At 39.0% G+C, this 19,951-nt stretch overlaps 3 protein-coding genes across 7 annotated transcripts; all 3 read right to left on the reverse strand.

Moving 5' to 3' along the window:
• Nucleotides 1-405: 405 nt before the first annotated feature.
• slc16a6b (solute carrier family 16 member 6b) lies at nucleotides 406-5,944 on the reverse strand. The gene is made up of 6 exons (XM_049745677.2): nucleotides 5,656-5,944; nucleotides 4,392-4,625; nucleotides 4,169-4,312; nucleotides 3,365-3,493; nucleotides 2,065-2,967; nucleotides 406-1,965 (listed from the first exon to the last, which is right to left on the reverse strand). Exons 2-6 carry the CDS (start codon nucleotides 4,621-4,623, stop codon nucleotides 1,736-1,738), a joined length of 1,638 nt encoding a protein of 545 aa, XP_049601634.1. The 5' UTR covers nucleotides 4,624-4,625; nucleotides 5,656-5,944; the 3' UTR covers nucleotides 406-1,735.
• Nucleotides 5,945-8,958: 3,014 nt separating this feature from the next.
• wipi1 (WD repeat domain, phosphoinositide interacting 1) lies at nucleotides 8,959-15,562 on the reverse strand. 5 transcript variants are annotated; one of them, XM_049745687.2, is made up of 13 exons: nucleotides 15,197-15,562; nucleotides 13,683-13,765; nucleotides 13,139-13,308; nucleotides 12,753-12,849; nucleotides 12,322-12,419; nucleotides 12,016-12,108; nucleotides 11,869-11,939; nucleotides 11,623-11,730; nucleotides 11,294-11,452; nucleotides 11,013-11,120; nucleotides 10,744-10,844; nucleotides 10,360-10,460; nucleotides 8,959-9,686 (listed from the first exon to the last, which is right to left on the reverse strand). In XM_049745687.2, the coding sequence occupies exons 1-13, from the start codon at nucleotides 15,292-15,294 to the stop codon at nucleotides 9,675-9,677; spliced, it is 1,299 nt and encodes a 432-aa protein (XP_049601644.1). In that variant the 5' UTR covers nucleotides 15,295-15,562; the 3' UTR covers nucleotides 8,959-9,674. The 5 variants fall into 5 exon arrangements, with proteins under 5 accessions (XP_049601644.1, XP_049601640.1, XP_049601643.1 ...); XM_049745683.2 differs by having other exon boundaries at nucleotides 8,959-9,691; XM_049745686.2 differs by having other exon boundaries at nucleotides 10,310-10,460.
• Nucleotides 15,563-16,212: 650 nt separating this feature from the next.
• zgc:86896 (uncharacterized protein LOC415190 homolog) lies at nucleotides 16,213-19,682 on the reverse strand. The gene is made up of 10 exons (XM_049745689.1): nucleotides 19,517-19,682; nucleotides 18,960-19,064; nucleotides 18,610-18,714; nucleotides 18,282-18,504; nucleotides 18,036-18,143; nucleotides 17,727-17,933; nucleotides 17,259-17,334; nucleotides 16,761-16,951; nucleotides 16,550-16,637; nucleotides 16,213-16,400 (listed from the first exon to the last, which is right to left on the reverse strand). Exons 2-10 carry the CDS (start codon nucleotides 19,021-19,023, stop codon nucleotides 16,395-16,397), a joined length of 1,068 nt encoding a protein of 355 aa, XP_049601646.1. The 5' UTR covers nucleotides 19,024-19,064; nucleotides 19,517-19,682; the 3' UTR covers nucleotides 16,213-16,394.
• Nucleotides 19,683-19,951: the final 269 nt, after the last annotated feature.

The raw sequence follows: 19,951 nt of genomic DNA on the forward strand, positions 1-19,951 counted from the left end.
TGAAATAATAATAACTTAATTAAAACTAATTAAATTTTTTTAAAAGTCCAAATAGAATAAGAACGAATTTAAATGCAAAATCTGCAAAGTTTGTAAACAACCTGTAATGTGACGTGACGTCATTTGTGGGCCGAGCTATGATTCGTGAAAAAAGCACCCTTCAAATGTTTACCTAAAAAAAAAAAAAAAAAAATTAAATCTAGTATCAAAATTTTATATTGATCACAATTTAAATCTTCCATTGGTTAATTTTCATTAAATGTATTGCATGTTGTTTGGGTTTCCTACTACAAAAACATGCATGGTAGCCAGATGAACACTTCATCAACTCAATCATCAATGTACTGATGTTAAGGTGTAAATTATTTCAGACAGAAAGAACAATAAAAAACACCATCCACAAAATTCTGAACGTATACCTTTTTATTAAAAAAAAAAAAATGACATCAATAATAACTGGCAGCTGGCTGCCGTGTTTGATAAAAAAAAAAATACTGGCACTAAAAACAAAGAAACGATCATTGTAAAATGTATAAATAAAAAGTAAACAGTATACCACAGAACTAAACTTTTAAGTGAAGACCACACAAGACTGCCATGAGAATGTAGGGGCATCATCTTTGTCCTGGCAGAAACGTCTTTCACACATTTGCATAATAGAACATGCGTGGCCATCTCATTCAACATGTACCAGTGCATTTAGGTCTCCATTCCAGTGGACCCCGGGTATTCGCGATACACAGAGATCAACCTTGTAAAACAAAAATCGGTGGATAAATGACGTACATTGAAATACATTGAATAAAAAAAAATCACCCCCAAAAATTCTTGCGAGTGGTGCTAACCCACCAAAAAGCTATTTTGACAACGCTGTATTTTAAACACTGACATTTCAGATCATCATTTTTATACATATTTCAATACGTATGCTGTTGTGTAAGAAGGTAATTCTAAAGGAAATAAATAGGATCAAAAAAAGTAGATAAAATCAATGCCTTTAGCGAAAACAAGAATTAAGGTGATGAAGTTTGTAAGGCTTGGGCGAAATCATGAAAACACTCGATGAGCAGGAGCTCCCTGATTCGATGAATAAATAAATTACGTAATATTGCTGGAACTTGAAGAAGTGGAATACATTTAACACAAGACGTCATTTCAGTTTTTGTATTCTGATTGCATCATATGCACAGGCAGCTCAAATAATACCAAGGCCTGAGGTGCTGTTTTTATTCTTCAGTATTTTCAGCACCACCATCGGAGTCTTGATGAGAAGCGTCATGCAGACAGGTTGCATGCCTTAACATGAGCAAGGAGATGGTGCGTACCGTGCAGGGCAGATTTGCAGTCTTGCTTGGTCATGCGGGATTGAGGTGGTCTCTTCATGAGTGTGGTTTGATACCTACAGCCCTGAGACAACTTCTGTTGTGATTTGGCGCTATATAAATATCTTTCCGGTGGGACTTACAGAAGTTGATGAAAATCGTTTATGAGCAGAGATGGAGATGTGTCCACGAAGGTTTAAAACCATGTGCTCAACATGGCTGTCTTTGGTCTCCTTAAGGAGTGAGCTTCAAGCTTGTCAGAAAGTGCGACACCTGAGTTTGGAAAGGAGCAGCAGCAGCAAAAAAAGGTGATGAAAATTGTGTGTGTGTGTGTGTGTGGGGGGGGTCTTCTGCTGTGTGTCGGATAAATCTGCTGAGGCTCTTTCTATGACACAAATGTTGTCTTCCGCCATTTACTTCTTGATCGGGCTGTCCTCCACTCCCAAGTCAACCTCCAAAAAGTCCTGCAGGTCTTTGTCCTGGAAAGGTTTCTCCTCTTCCTTCACAAGATGACTTTTCCGTTTTTGGCACATGCCAGACTTGACTGGACCAAGTAGAGCCAGGCAGATGGCACTCAGCCCCATCCCGACAGCACAGGAATAGAAGGCCGAACCGTAATTACCTGTGATATCCACCAACGCACCTGGAGAGAAGATGGAAATACAAACGATGAAGGACAACATCATTGTGATCTGAAAAAAAAAAACGGAAAAAAAAAAACGGAAAAAAAAAAACACCATACCTCCTACAGGTGGTCCGGCAAGCCCAGCAAAGCTCTGAATAAAGACGTACACTCCCACAGATGTCGGCATTCTATCAATGCCTACTACGTCCTCCTCAGCCAGCATGGGGATGTGCGTGGAGCCCACCGTGCCCAGGAAGTACCCGTAGATGGCGCAGCAGACAGCCAGGCCCCAGAATTCCCAAACAATAGTGAAGGCCACCAGCACCAGACATAGAAAAACAACACACCACAGCAGCACCAGTGTCTTTCTGCAGGGGATTTTGTTCAGCAACACGCCAATGGACAGACGGCCAAAGATCTCAGCCACTGCCATCACAGAGAGCATGTAGGACGCCATGTTGGGCTCCACGCCATGGCTTTTACTCAGTTCAACGATGTAAAGCTGAGGAGCAAAAAAACCCAGAGTGGCAAACAGGCCGAAGAGTGAGTAGCAAATGAAGGCACCGTCTTTCAGGATAGAGAAGTCCAGCAGTTTGGTCCGGGGTGCTTCAGAAGGACCTGACACTAACACTTCCGGTTCAGAATCCACCTTGAATGGGGAAGGGGGAGTGGACAATGACAGTTCCTGGCTCTCTTGGTCCTGGAGCTCCCACTCTGCCTTGATTTCGTCCTCCCCCAAATCCGCATTTGAAGCAGAAAGGGAAGTGACACCCGAATCCTCTGAACTCTGGGAAGCTCCTGAACTGATGGAGGTTCTGGTTTGCTCATTTTCTATCTCATAAACATTCTGCAGTTGTTCCAAAGAGAGTGGCTCGGCCATTTCAATGTCTTCCTTTTCAAGCTCTGGCTGGATGATGATTGGACGAAGAAGAAGGCCACAACCAATTATGCAGGATTGGAAAATCCCAAGGACAATGAGACAGTGGCGCCATCCAATGTGCTGCTTGAGTTTCATGAAGGCTGCAGGGACACAGTTAGAGGTTAGTGAGTGACTATTGAATCAAGGTTCACATCCTAAGTAGACAATTTATCTTTTTGTTTGGGATAGGTGTGTTATTATTTTCCTCAATCCACAGTCATAATGCAAAAGTGACGCAATCTGAATCTGCTCCTCAGTGGACATGGAAAAAAAAAAAACTATTACAAAGCAAAGATTACAAAAGCAACTCCAAGGTCACTCTCCATTCTCTATCAATGAAAACAATGTCATGTTTATGATCCTGAGTGGCTGTGGTGTGGTAAGCAAACATCACACATGAAGGCCAGAGATTTAAACCCTGCTGACAGCGAGGCAGGTGTGCTATCAACTGTGTGACCACAGATTATAATAAAAAAAAAAAAAAAAAAGAATCCTCACCTGGGGCAAATGCAAAGATGGCAAAAGATTCTCCGGAAGAAGCAGCAGAGGTAATGAAGGCTCGCCGCCTGGAGAAGTACTGGGCAAGAAGTGTGACGGTGGGGAGGAAGGTAAGACAGTAGCCGAAGCCTGTAAACAAACAGGAGACAAGAAAAAGGGGGCATCACAGCCACTGGCCCGCATGGTAGGTAGGAACACAGCATGGCTAGAGGGTTGGGTCAAAGGTCAGGGTGTCAGGTCACTTCTTTGTCAGAGCTGGTGGGTCGCTTGAGAGGGTTCGGCTTTACTACAGCAGCAGCTGAAAGACAAAAGCATGTAAAGACAAAAAAAAGAGACGGGGAGAGAAGAGAAAAAGGAATGGTCGAGTTAGTTGAGGTCAGGTAAAAGAGAGACACGGCAGTCAGGGTGGGAGAGCTAGCAGTGCTTTCTGTCCGAAAAACAAACACACACACAAAAGTAAAAAAAAAAAATCAGATCCACATTTCATTTCACAAATCTGCGAAGCAATTTTGAATCGATTACTCCCCAATGTATTTTGTCAGTAAATGTTTAGTGTCATAATTTGCAGCAGACGTTGTGTCCATCTTTCATAGACAGTGAAGTACACCTTCACTAGTTTGATCTGGAAGAAACCGATTTGGCTGTTGACACTGCTAGAAGTCCCTTTGGTTCAAAATAAACAAGGTTTCAAACGAGACATTTTCGGCAACAGGTACTGTCAATGTCACATGGCCAGACAGACGACACACAGCCGTCGGGGGGATGCAGAGAAAGCTCCGAAGCAACGTGGCTCAACTCAATTACCTGAGACTACGCCAACGGTGATGTACATCTCATTGATGGAGTTGGTGAAGGCGGAGGTGATGGTGCCTAAGCTGACGAGAAAGCCCCCAATCATAACGACGGGGCGATGGCCAAAACGGTTGCTCAACATGGTGGACAGGGGGGCTGAAGGGAAGAAACAGCATGAGCGTGGTTGAAATGAGTATTATTAGTAAGAGAGCAACAAAGCATTCCAGCTACTCACCAGTAAAAGTGAAAATGAAGACGGAGATAGAAATGACCCATGACACCCGAGTGTTGCTCTCATTAAACTCTTTCATCAAATCCTGGAGGAAGATCCCCAAGCTCTTGAGGGTCCCATAGGTGCAGATCTCGACTACAAAGAAGGCGACAGCAACAGCCCAGCCCCAGCCACCTTCGGGCACCTCTTTGTAGACATTCGGACCCAGGAAACCATGGCAGCTGGAACCCAACATGACTGAAAGAGAAAAATTTGCATTTTCACTGAAAGCCTGTGTAGCTGATTTTGATGAAACAAATTTGTCAAATTTAATGGCATTTCATGACTACTGTATATTATTTTATTTGGGCAAGCTATGCTAATTCAAAGGTACATGCAAAGGTTTTTGTCATAAAATCCTCTATGCTAAAATCTTTGAAGAGTGGTGACTCACTCAAGGTGTGAATAATTGATGTTGCGTGAAAGAGCTAAAGCAAATCTGCCTGAGGTCGAGCAAGGCTAGCCAAAAATTTATAAGTGGAAAAAAAAATAAAATACACAACTTGTTCCTTTATCTGGTTTCACTTAAGACCATCATGCAACAAGATTAAAGTAAGCCTTGACTAATATTACCATCTGATACACCACAACTTCGGATATTAATGTGTTAATTAAAACGTAGAAACTTTAGCAATTACTTTCTTTGTCGCACGAGACATCCATGGGGCTTGAAAGGAAACTTGTAAAACACAGGGAAACATTGTCGAAATGTGCATGAAAAATTGGCTCCAAATGTCACATTAGGCCAAATGTGAAAAAGCACTTCATTAACACAGATAACATCAAAATATCCAAAACAGGGCAAAGTTGAACATCAATTATATATATATATATTTAATTTTTTTTTTTTTTTTTTTTTTTTAAATTTTTTAATGTTTTGCGAATGCAGCCATTAAAGCAATGTATACCATGTGGTCAGGACATCCGCAGTGCAGGGGGTTGGGGGGAGGGGGGGGGGAGCGGCTGATGCAAGTGTGCCGCATCCCAGGGGTTTCTAACCATGAACCCAGGCTACCGAATGGCCCCTCAGCACTTCCTGTCCTTTTTTTTTTTTTAATTGACAAACATTAATTTATGTACCTTCATTTTGCCCCCACAAAACACCTCAACGCTGCTATTATTGTAATCCTGCTCTATACGTTGCGTCTATGTAATCGACACGAAAACCAGTAACAAAGCAAACCGCGGTGAGATCATCCAACAACTATAGTCGCCAAAGATAACTTACCGGCTATGAGGTGACCTGATGAGTACTAGTTGAATAGATGAACTGTACCCGGCTGGGGGGAAACTAACACAGATTCTTCCTCATCGCTTTCTGGCTCGAGTCGAAAATAAGGAGTCGTACTCGAGCTTTTGTCGCTCCAGGTGAGACATGTTAAGAATTTGATCGGATTGTCAAATGCGGCGGTGGTGGAAGCGGCAGCATCTTTTCATCCGCATCTCCAGTCGCCGGTCAGGCAGGCAGGCACTCACTGCCTGTTTTGGCAGCTCTTTACCGGCTCAAGCTGGTATTTCAAACGCGGACGCGCAAATGTCTCCGTCATGAACGCGCACAGCCCAGAAAGCGGTTGCGTGCGACTCAGAGAAGCGCGCAGAGCCTGACTCATGCAACGTAGAACCACTTCGCAGGATTCTTTTTGTATTCGTATCATTAGTTTGTTAAAGTTTCCTTTGAATGTGGTTTACTGTGCATAATCCCTTTCTATATCAAAAATAATGAAAAGATGTAATGTAATACAGTCGAATCTACTGGGGGAAGTGAATAAAGTGACTAATGTAAAAATGTAAAGTGGATTTAGATATTAAAATGTTTGCTACGAATATAATTTGGTGACTTTGTCAATGCATTTCTAAGCAAATTATTACAGTAACAAAAAGGCTCACAACAAAACTACTGCTCCCATAAAAATTGCTCTCAAATAACTTAGTTGCTTGGTATTTGTGATTAATCTTTCAGAAAATTCAAAACAGGTTTGCGTTTCATGATTGGCGTATTGAGACGCAGATTAAATATTTGACATTAATAGCATCAAAAACAATATAAGTTTTTGTATTTTTAATTTTACGTTATTGTATTTACAGCTACCAATCTCAATTACTGGGTGATAAATTATTGAATCTATGACTAACATCAATAATTATCAGATTGAAAGTTTCCTTTTTTTAAATTTCTCATAAATATAATTGTGTGGCTGAGTAGGTGAATGAGAGGAATTAACTTTGTAAACGTTGTTGCTTTATAAAGTTCAATCCACTGACTTGCAAGTTTACTGGCAGAGTTGACACATTCAATATGGAGGACGCGCTGGCGTAACTCCACAATGGGGCCATTCAATTTAGATACGTGTCTACGTTGATGTCTATGAACTAAGCAGGTTTGTTCCAGTTGAGAGGCAATGAACCGGCTCACACCGGCTTCAGATCAGACGTGCGCTGTGGGAAGTTGGAAGCCGGATCTGAGAGATAAATTAGTCACGCTTGTGAAGGCCCTGAGAACAAATCGTTACTTTTGAAATGTATTCCCCGAAACATGAGTCAGAATGTTACACAGTTGCACACAGCGCTGACGTGTGGGATGGAAAGTAGCACCAGATGTTGCTCAACGTAAACCAATTCATTGAAAGGAAGTGGACAAACCCAAACATTACGCAGACACAATTACACTCGGTTTACTGTCTTCCCACAATTGGCAAAAACTTTCATCAAAAGCTGGTAAAAGTTTGATTTAAAAAGTTTAAGGAGAATTAAAAAATATATTTTTGATTCAGTTATTTTTTCTAGCAAAAACTTTCATCAAAAGCTGGTAAAAGCTTGATTAAAAAAGTTCAAGGAAAATTTGAAAAAATATTTTTGATTCAGTTTAGCAGTCCATTTGTCTAGTTACTTTTTCCAACAATATTTATAATAATAATCAGAAAATATCCATCAAATAAATGATCTGACGTGTGTGTCTGTGTGTGAGATTTTACAACTCTGAGGATTTTTTAAAATAATTTTGTCAAATTCATATTTATAATATTTACAATATGAATCACTCACCTGTATTGGCTGAGGCTGATACGTGGGATCTACCGCTGCTTCAACTTCCAAAGGCAGCAAGATGGGTTGCAGGCATGTGTTGAATTCTGGCCAGCCCTCAAATCTGATTGGACATTGAAAAGCCCATTCAAAACCACAGAGAATTAGTTTGGGGTTGGAAAAGGGAGGGGGGGGGGGGGGGGTTCGTTTTTTATCTTGCTTCTGGTGTCGAGATATTTTCCAGATTAATATAAACTAGCATAAATGATGAAATTCCTTGCGTAAACATTGACACTGTTACATTACGTTACATTGTTCTTGAACTTTTGGACTATTTCCTCATGCACTTGTTGTGGTGAACCCCCACCTTTGCTTATTAACGACTGAACCTTTTGGGGATGCTTTGTTTTTATACCCAGAGAATATTTTCCCAAAAAACAGCCTTCATACATTTGAAGTCTTTGTAGCAAATATTCAGTTGAATATTGGCTGCAAAGGATTTGCAACATCATTAATAAACATTTCTAATTCAATGTGTACTTCTGAATGGGAAACTATCCCAACCAATGCATCGTGACTTAAATTATTTTTATTAAAAATAAACTATGCAACCTAAGTGTCAATTGATAAATGGGGTCAATATATTGCTCTCAGAGCAGATGAGGGGAATTGTGCTGTTACGTAGTGCAAGTTCAATGAGTGTAAAGTGCACACTGTGCTATGCTAACGCTTGTCCTAATTATGTCATAACTTCCCACAAGATGATTTGTTTTTAGATACATTGCTGTTTTTGACTTTACATAATGTGCATATTTTCTTTGGCAGCATTTTTTTTCTTATTGTTTAAATCCTCAGCCAGCGGTACGTCTCTCATGTTTGCCTAAGTTGCATAATGCAATAACGAACGCATGCTGATAACCAAAATGCTTTCTGTTGAGGCTTTACTGTAATTCATACAGTAAAAAAAAAAAAGGTCATACAAGTCATAAAAGTAGTGGACTATTGGACTTGAATGCGAATGAAATGTGATAATGATAATAGTAAAAAAATAATAATCAGAAGTTGAATATCGTGACATGTTCTGATTTTAAACACAAAGCAAATAATTTTGTTTATCAGTTTAGTCCAATTTGGTGCCATCATAAAACCTGTAATTTTTACATTGTTTCAAATAATTATTACAATTGAGAACAAAAACTTTCTTGCTGTTACCTTATCAAGTTAGCATATGTGTATGCCGTTAGTACGTTTACAATGTCCTTTGTTAAAAACTGTGCCAACTCATTCTGAACTTTTGACTGTAAACTGGAATAAATCATTTTTTGCTGACAGCTTAACATACTTACGCAACAACAGTTAACACCTTTATATAAGCAGTAAATCTTTTAAAACTGGACCTTTATTTATATATATAAACTCACATCTGTTTCGTTAAAACAAATACAATCTATTTTTTTTTTTTTTACTAATAAAATGTGAGATTAACAAGAATAATGAAACAAAATCCCACTTAGCAGTTTTATGCCTCTTTCCTTGTTTATTTGTTTTGGTTTTGTGCAATCAGCAAAATACTTTGCTTTGTTATACAAATGATAATAGACACAGACAACATACAGTACATTTAGATTTTCTGACCTGTATTCAGGACACATGACTCATGTCAACGCTTAAAATAAAATACAGATTAAAAATGAGATGTTATGAATATGAACTAAAGATATTATTTAGGCAAACCATGTTGCTACAATAATACACTTTAATAAAATATTTGTCAAGTAATAGAGCTTTGAAAATCATGGTTATATTGCTGTCCCAGCATGCACCTCAAATATTCATAAAACACTGAAGCATTATCTCCCTGATTTCCTTTTAAGTTGCCATCATGACTGAAAAAAAAATAAAAATAAAACCTCCAATCTCACAGATGATATTGTGAATAAAGTTGTAAAAAGTTTGAGGCCACTTTTGACAAAATCAGATTCATACCGTTAAGGTATTGTTTTGGAACACTGGCACATTTATGTAACTATTTCCGTATAGGTTTTTTTTTTTTTTTTTTTTAAATTGCTAGTGCCTTGTTTCTCAAAATCTAATTGAAACTATTTTTTTTTTGTCATTGCTGAAAGTGGAGCTTGGCACCATGAAAAGTATTTTCCTGCTTGCCTCGCTTTCTTGGGCTGACCTTGATCATCTCACGAGCGCCTCCCCCGGCCAACTCCGGTCCCATCACGACACCAACTAATCTACCAAAACACATGAACAGATTGATTAGTTTTGTCTCCACATTATATAAAAAGCAAGTTTCTAATCATGCATACATTTGTAAACAAATAATCTTCAGTCTATCTCACAAGGATTAACTCATTACAGTAAACTCCATTTTACACTTGTGTGAGAATGAAAAACTAATCTGAAGTGACTGCCACTTTTTAAAAATATATTTTCTATGACAAGTACTTGACTGCTAATTAAATAATAATTTATTAACATTAATATAGTGAAATAAGATCAAACATTGCATTTGCTTTTCCTTCACAAAGAAATTTTTCACTGCATGTTTTTCACCCGTTCACCTTAAGATGGCAGTACGGTATTATAAAGTCCCAAAATTGTTTCCAAGTCAAATTCACTTGAAACTTCTCACCCAGTTTCATTTTGGTGGTTTAAAAACGAAGCACTGTGACCTTAATAGTCTAAGGTTGGAGTAAAACCATCAACTCATCAACCATTCATCAAATCCTAAACATCTGATCATTTCTTTTGTCAATCAATTTCTGTTTCTTATGATTGTTGAAAGAATTTCTTGTAGAGAACATGTTAAATAAATACATTTCCATCAGTTTTACAAAGCAGAATGTTACCGGTTTAACTACTACAGGAGCTTGCTTAGTTAGCACTTCTGGATGCTCACAGGAGGAAACTCGTTCTCATCATCCAGACACACGGGTCCATCAGCAAACTCGTGTTCTGGGATGACTTCCCCGTTCTTTGCCCCACCATCTTCAGAGTAACCTGGAGTGGAGGACAAATGAAGAAAACAAACTATTCAATCAACCTTCCCACCATTACATACCCCACTCATCAATCCAACCATCTACGAGCTTCAAGCACTGCAACCAAACTTATCTTAAATTTTTATTGGCCTTTTTTTTTTTTCCATACTCTTTTCATGATACTTGGAATAATTTCCAATGGAAGAAATAATAGCAATTTTAGTGTAATGAATCGATTCAGTGTGAGTCAAACGCTTTGTGTCATGGACTAACTAATTAACAGATAGTGTAAGGCTACTAACCAGTAAGAGTTGCTGTGATGGGACTAGATGCTGGTAAGGCAACAGTTGCAGCATATGAGGGACACACTTGTGCTGGCATCAGGTCGTCAACACCCAAAAGCCTAAAAGAGGAGGAACAAATCATTTTAGATCAGAGTCTAAGTGTCTTTTCAAAAAGTGAACAAAACTAAAACGAATGCGAAAACATTTACAAGAAAATTACTAATAAAAAAAGTAACTTGAGAAATGACAAATCCCAAACTATTTCACATTCAGTTCTATTGTCTGACCTGTGATTGTATGCCAACATGCATTCGCCTCCATCCTGTGGATTCACATTGTAGATGAAAAGCTGGCCATCAGCTGTAGCCACCAGCAAACGTGGATGCTTCTGGATCCTGAAACATTTAAATGAATTTCGACACATCTAAGGATTGCTTTTGTGCATTTGCGATGACTGCTTTGAATCATTTCATGGATTTATGACTAAAAAATTGAAGTCCATGACCGAACCACATTAGATAGGTAAAGTCAGGTCTCTCTGCAAAAATAAAAATAAAAATTGCCTTACGTGGCCAGAGCACAGATATTCTGGCCCGACGTAACAAGATGAACTGTGGCAAAGGCGCGGTCCTGGCTCATCATGCCAGACACCTGAGCAGGTAGGTAGCTGCTTGCTGCTGTGAACATCTTCCCCACATACGCTGACCAAGTGTCGGTCTCTTCTCCACTGTATGCAGGAAAAAAAAATTTGCCCAAGTTTCAAACAGGGAATTCGCCTGTGTGTACTTAAAGGGATCGTGTACTTTTAGCTGAGTGTGTAAAAATCACTAATTTATTAATACCCTATTTAAAGACACCCTAATTATGTTTTTATCTACCATCACTTAGATTTTGTACCTTGGTCCCTCTTGCTCCAGTTTAAAGATATGTACTGTTTCGGTGTTGCTGGAAGCACAGAGGAACTGGGCATCAGGACTGAAGGACAAAGAGCTTATGTTGACGTACCTGCAGAAAAAAACCACAAACATATGCTATCAGTAATTACATTTTTTTTAAGGCTGTCTTAATCAGAGTAAAAAAAAATAACATGCGATTTTAAAAATGAATAGATCAGGGGTGTCCAGACTGCGATGGATATCTGACCTCTTCATGCCACGACGGAATTCAAATAGACGGAAGCCCTCAGGAATGGAAAACACTCGGATTACAGTGCCCTAAAAGAGATTTATGATGATTTTACACTTTTCAGATTTGACTTGTAAAGATGTTGCATCTATAGGTTTGAATTACCCGCTCTGAGGCGCTGGCAAGTTTGGTGGCTGAGGCATTGAAACAAAGAGCTGCCAGAGGACTGTCGTGTGCCGGGACCATCGTCACTGTGCTCTGAAACCACCAACAGGATTTTGCAAAAGATGCAAATTATAAATCACACTGGCATGTTTCTAAAAATGTATATCGATATTATTGATTGTCTCGGGAAGGGCAATGATTCAATGTTGCAATAATCACCTGATCAATAACAATAGAGATTGCACTCAATATAATATTAATATACTTTGACTGTATTTGTTTTTTGCATCTCGATTTTTTTCTTACCATATTTTTGGCATCATAAACTATTATCTCTCCCATTGTAGTGCTGCCAGGGTATGCCAGGTAGGAGTTGGAATGATTGGTGGATAGAGCACAGAGGCCTGAAAAGAAGAAGGCATTTTAGCGTCATCCTTTTAAAATACTCCGTGAAAATGCATTTATGATAACAAAAATTGGGATCCATTACCGAAAGTCACGTAGGATCGAAGTGAGTAAAATCAATATTTTAGTGTAGTAGGAAATAGCTTTTGCATTTTTGCAAAGCGGCCAAACAATTCAGACTGATTTGACATTTTTTACATTTAGCGGTCTTTGATTTGAGCTCATGGATGTTCAGTGATGGCATGTTTTTGTTTATAAGTAAATTTCAGTGGTGGGTATAATGTTAAAAAAAAAAAAAAAACATTGACTCCACGAATCAGCCATAAGGTTACCTGAAGGGTTGGACGGAATGTTGAGCAGAGTCTTGAGCAGCTTCATGTCTTTGATGTTGTGGATGTAAATGGATTCCTCCAGGCATACAACAAGCCTCTGCATGAAAAAAAAAAAAGTAGTTATACTATAGAAATGTCTGTGTATTACAAACCTTCATTGAAAAACACATAAAACTAGACCCTGTCAGAATATTTTGTAATAAAATCATCCATTTCAATAAATAGGAATGATTGTTTAAAATGGCACTGTATCAAGAATGTGTGATTGTTTAGCTCCTTCACAACGTATAAGCAAATTAAAATTTGGTAGCTCTCCTTTCCTAGAAGCTGCATTAAAACAATAATATTATTTTTTATGAGTTTTGAACCAGTCGCCACCATCTTACATGTCTGTTGAGCTTGACAGCCAGTATATTGTTGGGGTAGCTGTAGTTACAAATCTCTGTACCCTTCTTGAAGTGGTAGATGTTCATACGCTGTGGTGTGGGGGTGCTTACGACAACGACCAGACTGCTAGAGAAGAGACGTTCCACGATGTAAACGTTGGAAGCCTCTGCTAGGACGACAGGGAACAGACATATTGTCAACAGTGAGCAAAAAAATAACATTTACAGACCTTTGCTACTCAGTGAAATACGGCCTGTAAAAAAAAAACAAAACAGATAATTCTACGGTAATTTGTTGAGTCCAAGGAAAGTAAGCGGATTTAAATTGGGCTTAACTATAATATTAACACACTTTCTACAAACCTAAAGACATTGCCTGGCATGTGACATTGGAATATAGGTCACCATATTAATTAATTGCCATTAATTCAATTTAGAAACTGTAAAAAGCACAATGTGCCATACCAACAAGTAACCGCAACATGATTAGCTCATTATTGAGGAAAAATAAGAATCATGTAAGATGTCTAAGTCCCATACTTACCACTCTCATGAATGCAATCCAGTTTATCCCCTGTGGTCAAAGAAAACAGCTTGTACCCAGTCTTTGTTCCCAAAGCCAATGACCTGCCATTCACAAAGCAAAAAGTATTTGGAACAAGTATAAAGTATTTGACTGATATCAGTTTCTTTTTTTTAGATGCTTAATGGCCTCCTGATCAGTACAAGATCTGTACATTCCTGTCCTGCCTCATCCTGTTTACAAGCAAGACTCCAGCAGAAAATAGTGGGCAGAGACTAGAAGGCATAAACTAGAGGCGGTATGTTGTTTTGTTTCATGAAAATTGTCTTTATAAAATGTAAACAATACATAATGAGTGTCAGATAGGAACATCCATCCGCCCATTGCCATTTACTTAGAGGTGAGCATTCAGACCATTCTACAACGTACCTAACAAACATGTTATGGCCTGTGGGAGGAACCCATGAAGGCACTCCGACAATGCACCAATTTGCTGTGAGGCAACATTGCTAATTTAATTTTCCAATTTAAAGGCGTGCTCTTTAAAGAACAGGTTGTTGTTCTTGTTTTTGGACTGAATATGAGTATACTTAGACTAGTCTAAGTTATTTATCAATTGTGTTTTCAAATGACCCATGCATGAGGCACCACTGGATCTCGCCGTTGCAAAAAAATAAAAAAGCCCCCATCCCACTGAAGGGCGAATATTTCCCACTGTTGGAAAAGGTAGCAAAATGAGCACAAACATGTTCAAGATCGTAAATGTTTGCTCGCATTTTTTTTACGTTTGACTCAAATGTCAGAAGTTCCTCAAAACTCCAATTCACTGTTTGAAAATGTGGCTCTTCTAAACGGTCTTTGTCATAACACCAGTGTTTTGTTTACACTCACAATAGCATTAAATTTGGCTGACGCGTACAACAGATTATTTGAAATGAAACATTAAGAATCATGTACTGAATTACAGTCTTAAAAAAAAAAGATTAAATATGGAAAACACCATAGACAGAAATTGTGTGTCATCCTATTCAATGTGATGAGTCAAACCAATTAAAGACACACAAGTTACACCCAATAAGTACTGTTTGGTCCAAAAAAAAAGCAGTGTAAGTGAGATTATATTAGAGCTACAAATTATTACAGATTAGTAGTTAGTTGTTGAATTGTAGCTTTCATCTTTAAAGGAAACATACTTAGTGTGCAGAATCGCATCATAAAACAGCCCTTTGTGAGAACCCTTCCCGTTCTGTTTTGCTTAAAAGACTAGCTAACATAATAGTAAACAGTAGGTTAACATATGGGATTAATTCCTTTCTCAGGTTTGAAGGCTTTCCCAGCATCATACCGCTGTTTTTATAGAGGATGGCCCGCTGGAGGACGTATTAGCAGGAATGCACTGTGGGTTTATTGTAGGGAGAAACCCGAGTCGATTAATTAGCTAGAATTGCGGTGTTTTTGGATACTCGTCGTAAAGCGACTACATGGAGGGTGAATTACAGCCATATAAAGTCATTCACTTATGTCTGCTTCCTTACGTAGCGTCTTGGTTGAACGAGGCGCATCTAAACCGGACTCCCGGTCCGTCCGGTCCGTCCGGTCCACCAGGCCCACTGGCACCCACTGCTGACTCCATCCCGATTCCCAGCGACCTCCTTCCCTCCCTCCGCCGCGGACTGGAGGCCTGGGATCGGTCGAACCTCTTTGCTCGATGACGGCGGAAGACGACTCCAATGTTGCGGAAAACTGGACTGGGAGGAGTAGGTGTAAATTCAACAGGCAGAGTCGGAGTTTTCTCCGTTTGAAAAAATACGGAAATTCTGTTTCTGTGCCGATATTTTTGGGAGGTCGGTTTTCGGACCTTCAATAAAAAGAAGGGAGGAAAAGAAGCAAAACAAGAACAGCTGACTGTGACGTCACAGTATCGCCTTATCGGATTGGTTAGTAGTGGACCGTGTTTTCACTATCTTGGATTATGATTGGGCTGATTTATGGTCGTGTGTTTTCATTGGCTAGCTAGTGTAAGAGGGCTTTTGTTTTCGCCAGCCCATTCACGAGAAGCGGCCACAATTGTCCAGCACTTTAAATATACATGATCGTACAAAACAGACAAATTAAACAAGGTTACAATTCATACACACGGTGTCATTCAAAAGTTTGACACGCTCACTTTAAAACTGAAAGCAGTAAGGGAAAAACAGGACAAAAAGAAAAACAGAAGGACTTTGGTCAATCAATTGTCTTAATATCATGTCTCAAAAGTCTTATTTTTTTTAAAAAAGCTGTGTGCTGCTATAACTTCCTTGCCTTTCCATATCATTTAGGGTCTTTTAATTTACAAAAAAAAAAAAAACAGTAGAAGTAGACACTTAATTTGGTTGTGGCAGGATGCAAGTGGCTCCCCGGTCTTGAGTTTGGAAGTCGTGCTTTATAGTAATCAATAAAATTTTATAAATAAGCCTTTTTAGACTTAGCACAGTGTAGAAAACGTGTTGCATGGGCCTCCTTTGAGTGATCTTGCAATGACAATATTGTACTGCGGCAGGATATCCACTTATTTTAAAAGCATTTTATTGACAAATCATAATGATACGGTGGACACTGACAGTTTTTTCCAATAATCACAATCAATAACTGTACAGTATTTGACTTCCATTGTGGTTATTTGTAGGCACAGTAGTCATCAGTAGAGAAGTCTTGATTGGTGAAACCAGGCCGATGACCAGCAGCTTTGGATCATTGCTGCAAACAAAAACACACACTAATTTACTAATTGATTAATCAACAGAAAATTGTCCCAACTCCAGGTTGCGTCCTGTTTGAATGCATTCAAACACACTTGACATGCCAGGTCAATAATATATCTTTTATTTTTACCACAAATACTTCACCTTAAAATCCCACATAACCATGGCTCCATCGAGTCCCACACTGCTGTACTTCTCCACATTAGTTGTTCTCTTAACAACACACAACTGCCTACAGGACAAAGGAGAAACGTGCAAAAGATTGTGATTTTATTCATGAGGACATGTCAAATCCAAATAATTTACTTTATCCGTTATTTAATGTTAGAGAAGTGAAAAGTATAGCATTTCTTACGTGATGCTGTTCTGGTGAAGGGTGCCCAAATCGTTTCTTTCCTCATTGGTGGCCCTCTTATCCAGGTTCTGAAAGTGCTGCCTGGCTGAAAAGCCACCTCTGGAAGATTGCTTGGGAATGTCCAGCTTCTTTACAAATCCCAGAGAGCCTGGTCCCTTATAGGTGTACTGGTAGGGACAACAGTCATGCCCCTGAGAGACATAAATAAGTGTTAAAAATACCATTTTGTTGCCATGACAACAATAGGGGAGGAGCTTGAGGGTTGACCGAGGCGTTCAGCTTCTATTTGCAGAAGCTGAGCCATCTTTGCGGAATATTAATGAGTGCCTGACACCAGTATAGATGATAAAAGCTTTTGTTGAGGCAGCACTTTATGCACTTAATGTGCAAATCTGTGCATGTAAGTCCATTGTTCCCTTATCAACCAGCTTTTGGTCGAAGGGTGCAACACACACAGACATGCACATATTAATGTGTACATGGCAGATCAATAATTACCGCGGCAACAATCTCAGTGGGGGTGACATATAGGATGCTCAGCAGTGGAAGACTGTCAATGCTCATCTGTGTTGTCCTGAACAAACAAAAGCAATCAACAAATAATATGTCAACAAATGTATACATAGAATAAATAGCTTCAAGTTTTGGTATTCCCATTATGTTTCCCCATTGCAAATAACAATGATGTAATAAAGTAAATTATGTCTAATCAAAACTGCAATACATTGTGCAAATATAATATACACGATATTTATTACTGTTGTACAACAGTTGTCATTAACATGGTTCATATCCATTTCTGTTTACATACATTACTATTTTAAGCACATTACTGCCATCATGTGGCCATCACAAGAATAGCACAAACATACCACAAGTTAACATTTTTTTTAGGGATACAAGTAAATAAATATCATTGGTTGCTTCATGCATGGATGATGTGTCTCTTATTTCAGTAGTACTTACTCTTTTCCACGGGCAGCGTCGGCCACACTGATGCTGCTGTTGTGGGACACCCAGGCCAACTGGTCTCCACTTGGTGAGAAGGAAACACTGTGCACCCAGCCTCCACAGTCCTTATTCTCAAACATCAACTCCCCAAAAGGCATTTTGGCTCCCCAAGCGGTGGGTCCAGGTTTATCCTCAATGTCCTTTATGTAGGCTGAGAAAATCCTAAAAATTACAAGTTCACTCTCAGACTTTTCCAGCAGTCTTTGGGTACACCCTGGACTGGTCGCCAGCTAACCACAGAGTTCAATATGGGATTAGACATACCTGCAGTGGAAGTCTGCAGATCCAGCTGCCAGAAGAATATTATTGGGATGCCAATCCAGGCTCAGAACGGTGGAGCGAATGGGCTTTTTGATGTGCTTACTCAGCCACCTGTTGGTGATAAAATGCAAAAAAAGCATTATGATAAAATTAAACTAAAAAAGGGCAATTTTAAAACTAGAATGTAGCATTTATTCAATTTGAGATTTTCCTCTGAAAACTCAAAGTTGGCCTCCATTTTGCTTTTACCAATCATTTTCCTTCTCAAAGTAGCAGACAGAGACGAGTCGAGCTCCGCTGCCCAAGGCAAACTTGTTCTCCAGAGGTGACCACTTAACGCAGGTGGCTGCACGGTTGATCCGTACGAGAACCAGAGTGGGCTTCCACGAGCCATCTTTTAGAGTCCACACGTAGGCGTTGCGGTCAGAAGCGCAAGTGACGATACGATTGGACTCAGGGGCCCAGTCAATGCCTGGGAACATCATTAAATGACACAGGAGAGGTAATAAATCCAATTAAAATACAGGAACAAAATGTAGTTTGAAGTTGAAGACACCCTTGCCTCAAACTTCTATACCTGTGATACGTCCACTGTGCTCATTAAGTTCGTGGATCTTGACCCAGTCTGCACCTTTCTTTTCATAAATGTTCACCACATTGTTGTTGGGGCTTACTGCAATTTCTATATGGAAAGAAATATATTATATATATATATATACTCTGTGTGCAAAACAACATAAGTGCTCAACAGTGTTCCCATCAGTGAAGCTCTTTAGTCCATTTACTATTTTGGTAATTTGATCCTCGTAATTCTACTGGCAGTATTAATGCAATTACGGGATAGAGGAAATGCATGATGCATTTGTGGGCAAGCCCAATTTTGAAATAAACTTGACTATAAAAAGTAGTTGACTGTGTTTCACCTACGTGTCTTGTTTTTATTCCAGGTGTGGCAAGAAAGTGGCTCCAGACCAAAACTGTAGCGTGACATGTCTGAACAAAGATGGGAGAAGCTTTTGGAATGCGGCTGATCTGCGATCAGGGAAGAAAGAGTAAAAAAAAATGCGCAGTATTATACATTAAATGTTTTTCACACTCTTAGTTAGCACCACATTTTAATTTCACTTATTTTTGGTTGACACTCAGACATTTAGTCCTCTCCGGATGGACTTGTCTGGCTTCTCGTGAATAATTATTTCAAAATATAATACACACCTTTTTGGGAGTGGTGCATACTGTGCAAACACAATTCTACGTTGCCTGCTTTGCTACCTACTATATGACCTTATCCAGGCAAGAAAACTTGGATTTTTATTACTTGGTTTGTTATTTAAAATGCTACTATTAAGGATTTTTAGCAAACATAGTCACAAGCTCCAGGTAGATTGCTAAATGCATCACCTCCATTCCCCGGCTTTATGGATATAATAGAAAATATTGAATTAGCTGAGTGGATATAACAAAACATTATAATAATGAGTTACCTTTTGTGGAATTCAGATGAGCTGTGTATTCGTGGACTCTGGCCAGTCGACACGAATGAAGCTGTGCAGTCGTACTACAAGGAAGTCATTGTGTTATTACTGAAGGGAGTAAAAGAAAAGTGGGTGTGTCTGAGTGACAGTGTTGAGTTTCTCAAATGGACGGAACAACATACAATATAAAGTAGTGTAATTATTATTTCAGATGTGTGTGAGGGGGACATGTTTATTTATTTGGAAATTTAAGATTTTGTTTTTATAATTAGCTTTATGTTATTTGGCTGCATAAATTCTACCAATCCTTCCATGGGGTAAAAAAAAAAAACTAGTTGAAACCTCAGATAAAAAAAAAGTCATTTTTTTACAACCCAAAGTATGGCTTAACGATGTTTCTTGTTTCAGTAATAATGGAATTTATCCTCTAATAAACAAAATGCG

Source organism: Syngnathus scovelli, chromosome 16, assembly GCF_024217435.2.
Source record: "Syngnathus scovelli strain Florida chromosome 16, RoL_Ssco_1.2, whole genome shotgun sequence".
Taxonomy (NCBI): Eukaryota; Metazoa; Chordata; class Actinopteri; order Syngnathiformes; family Syngnathidae; genus Syngnathus; species Syngnathus scovelli.

Excerpts from the sequence above, each read along its gene's own strand:
- wipi1 (XM_049745683.2), bottom strand. The coding sequence starts at position 15,294 with ATGGAGTCAGCAGTGGGTGCCAGTGGGCCTGGTGGACCGGACGGACCG. Across the intron at positions 12,109-12,321 it reads TTTATGATGCCAAAAATATG|AGCACAGTGACGATGGTCCC; the intron begins GTAAGAAAAAAA and ends TGGTGGTTTCAG. Across the intron at positions 11,453-11,622 it reads CTGGAGCAAGAGGGACCAAG|TGGAGAAGAGACCGACACTT; the intron begins GTACAAAATCTA and ends TCCTGCATACAG.
- slc16a6b (XM_049745677.2), bottom strand. The coding sequence starts at position 4,623 with ATGTTGGGTTCCAGCTGCCATGGTTTCCTGGGTCCGAATGTCTACAAA. Across the intron at positions 4,313-4,391 it reads CTTCATTTTCACTTTTACTG|CCCCCCTGTCCACCATGTTG; the intron begins GTGAGTAGCTGG and ends TCTTCCCTTCAG. Across the intron at positions 3,494-4,168 it reads CACCGTTGGCGTAGTCTCAG|GCTTCGGCTACTGTCTTACC; the intron begins GTAATTGAGTTG and ends GTTTGTTTACAG.
- zgc:86896 (XM_049745689.1), bottom strand. The coding sequence starts at position 19,023 with ATGTCACGCTACAGTTTTGGTCTGGAGCCACTTTCTTGCCACACCTGG. Across the intron at positions 17,934-18,035 it reads TCTGCAGACTTCCACTGCAG|GATTTTCTCAGCCTACATAA; the intron begins GTATGTCTAATC and ends TGTAATTTTTAG. Across the intron at positions 17,335-17,726 it reads GACGCTGCCCGTGGAAAAGA|GACAACACAGATGAGCATTG; the intron begins GTAAGTACTACT and ends TTGTTTGTTCAG.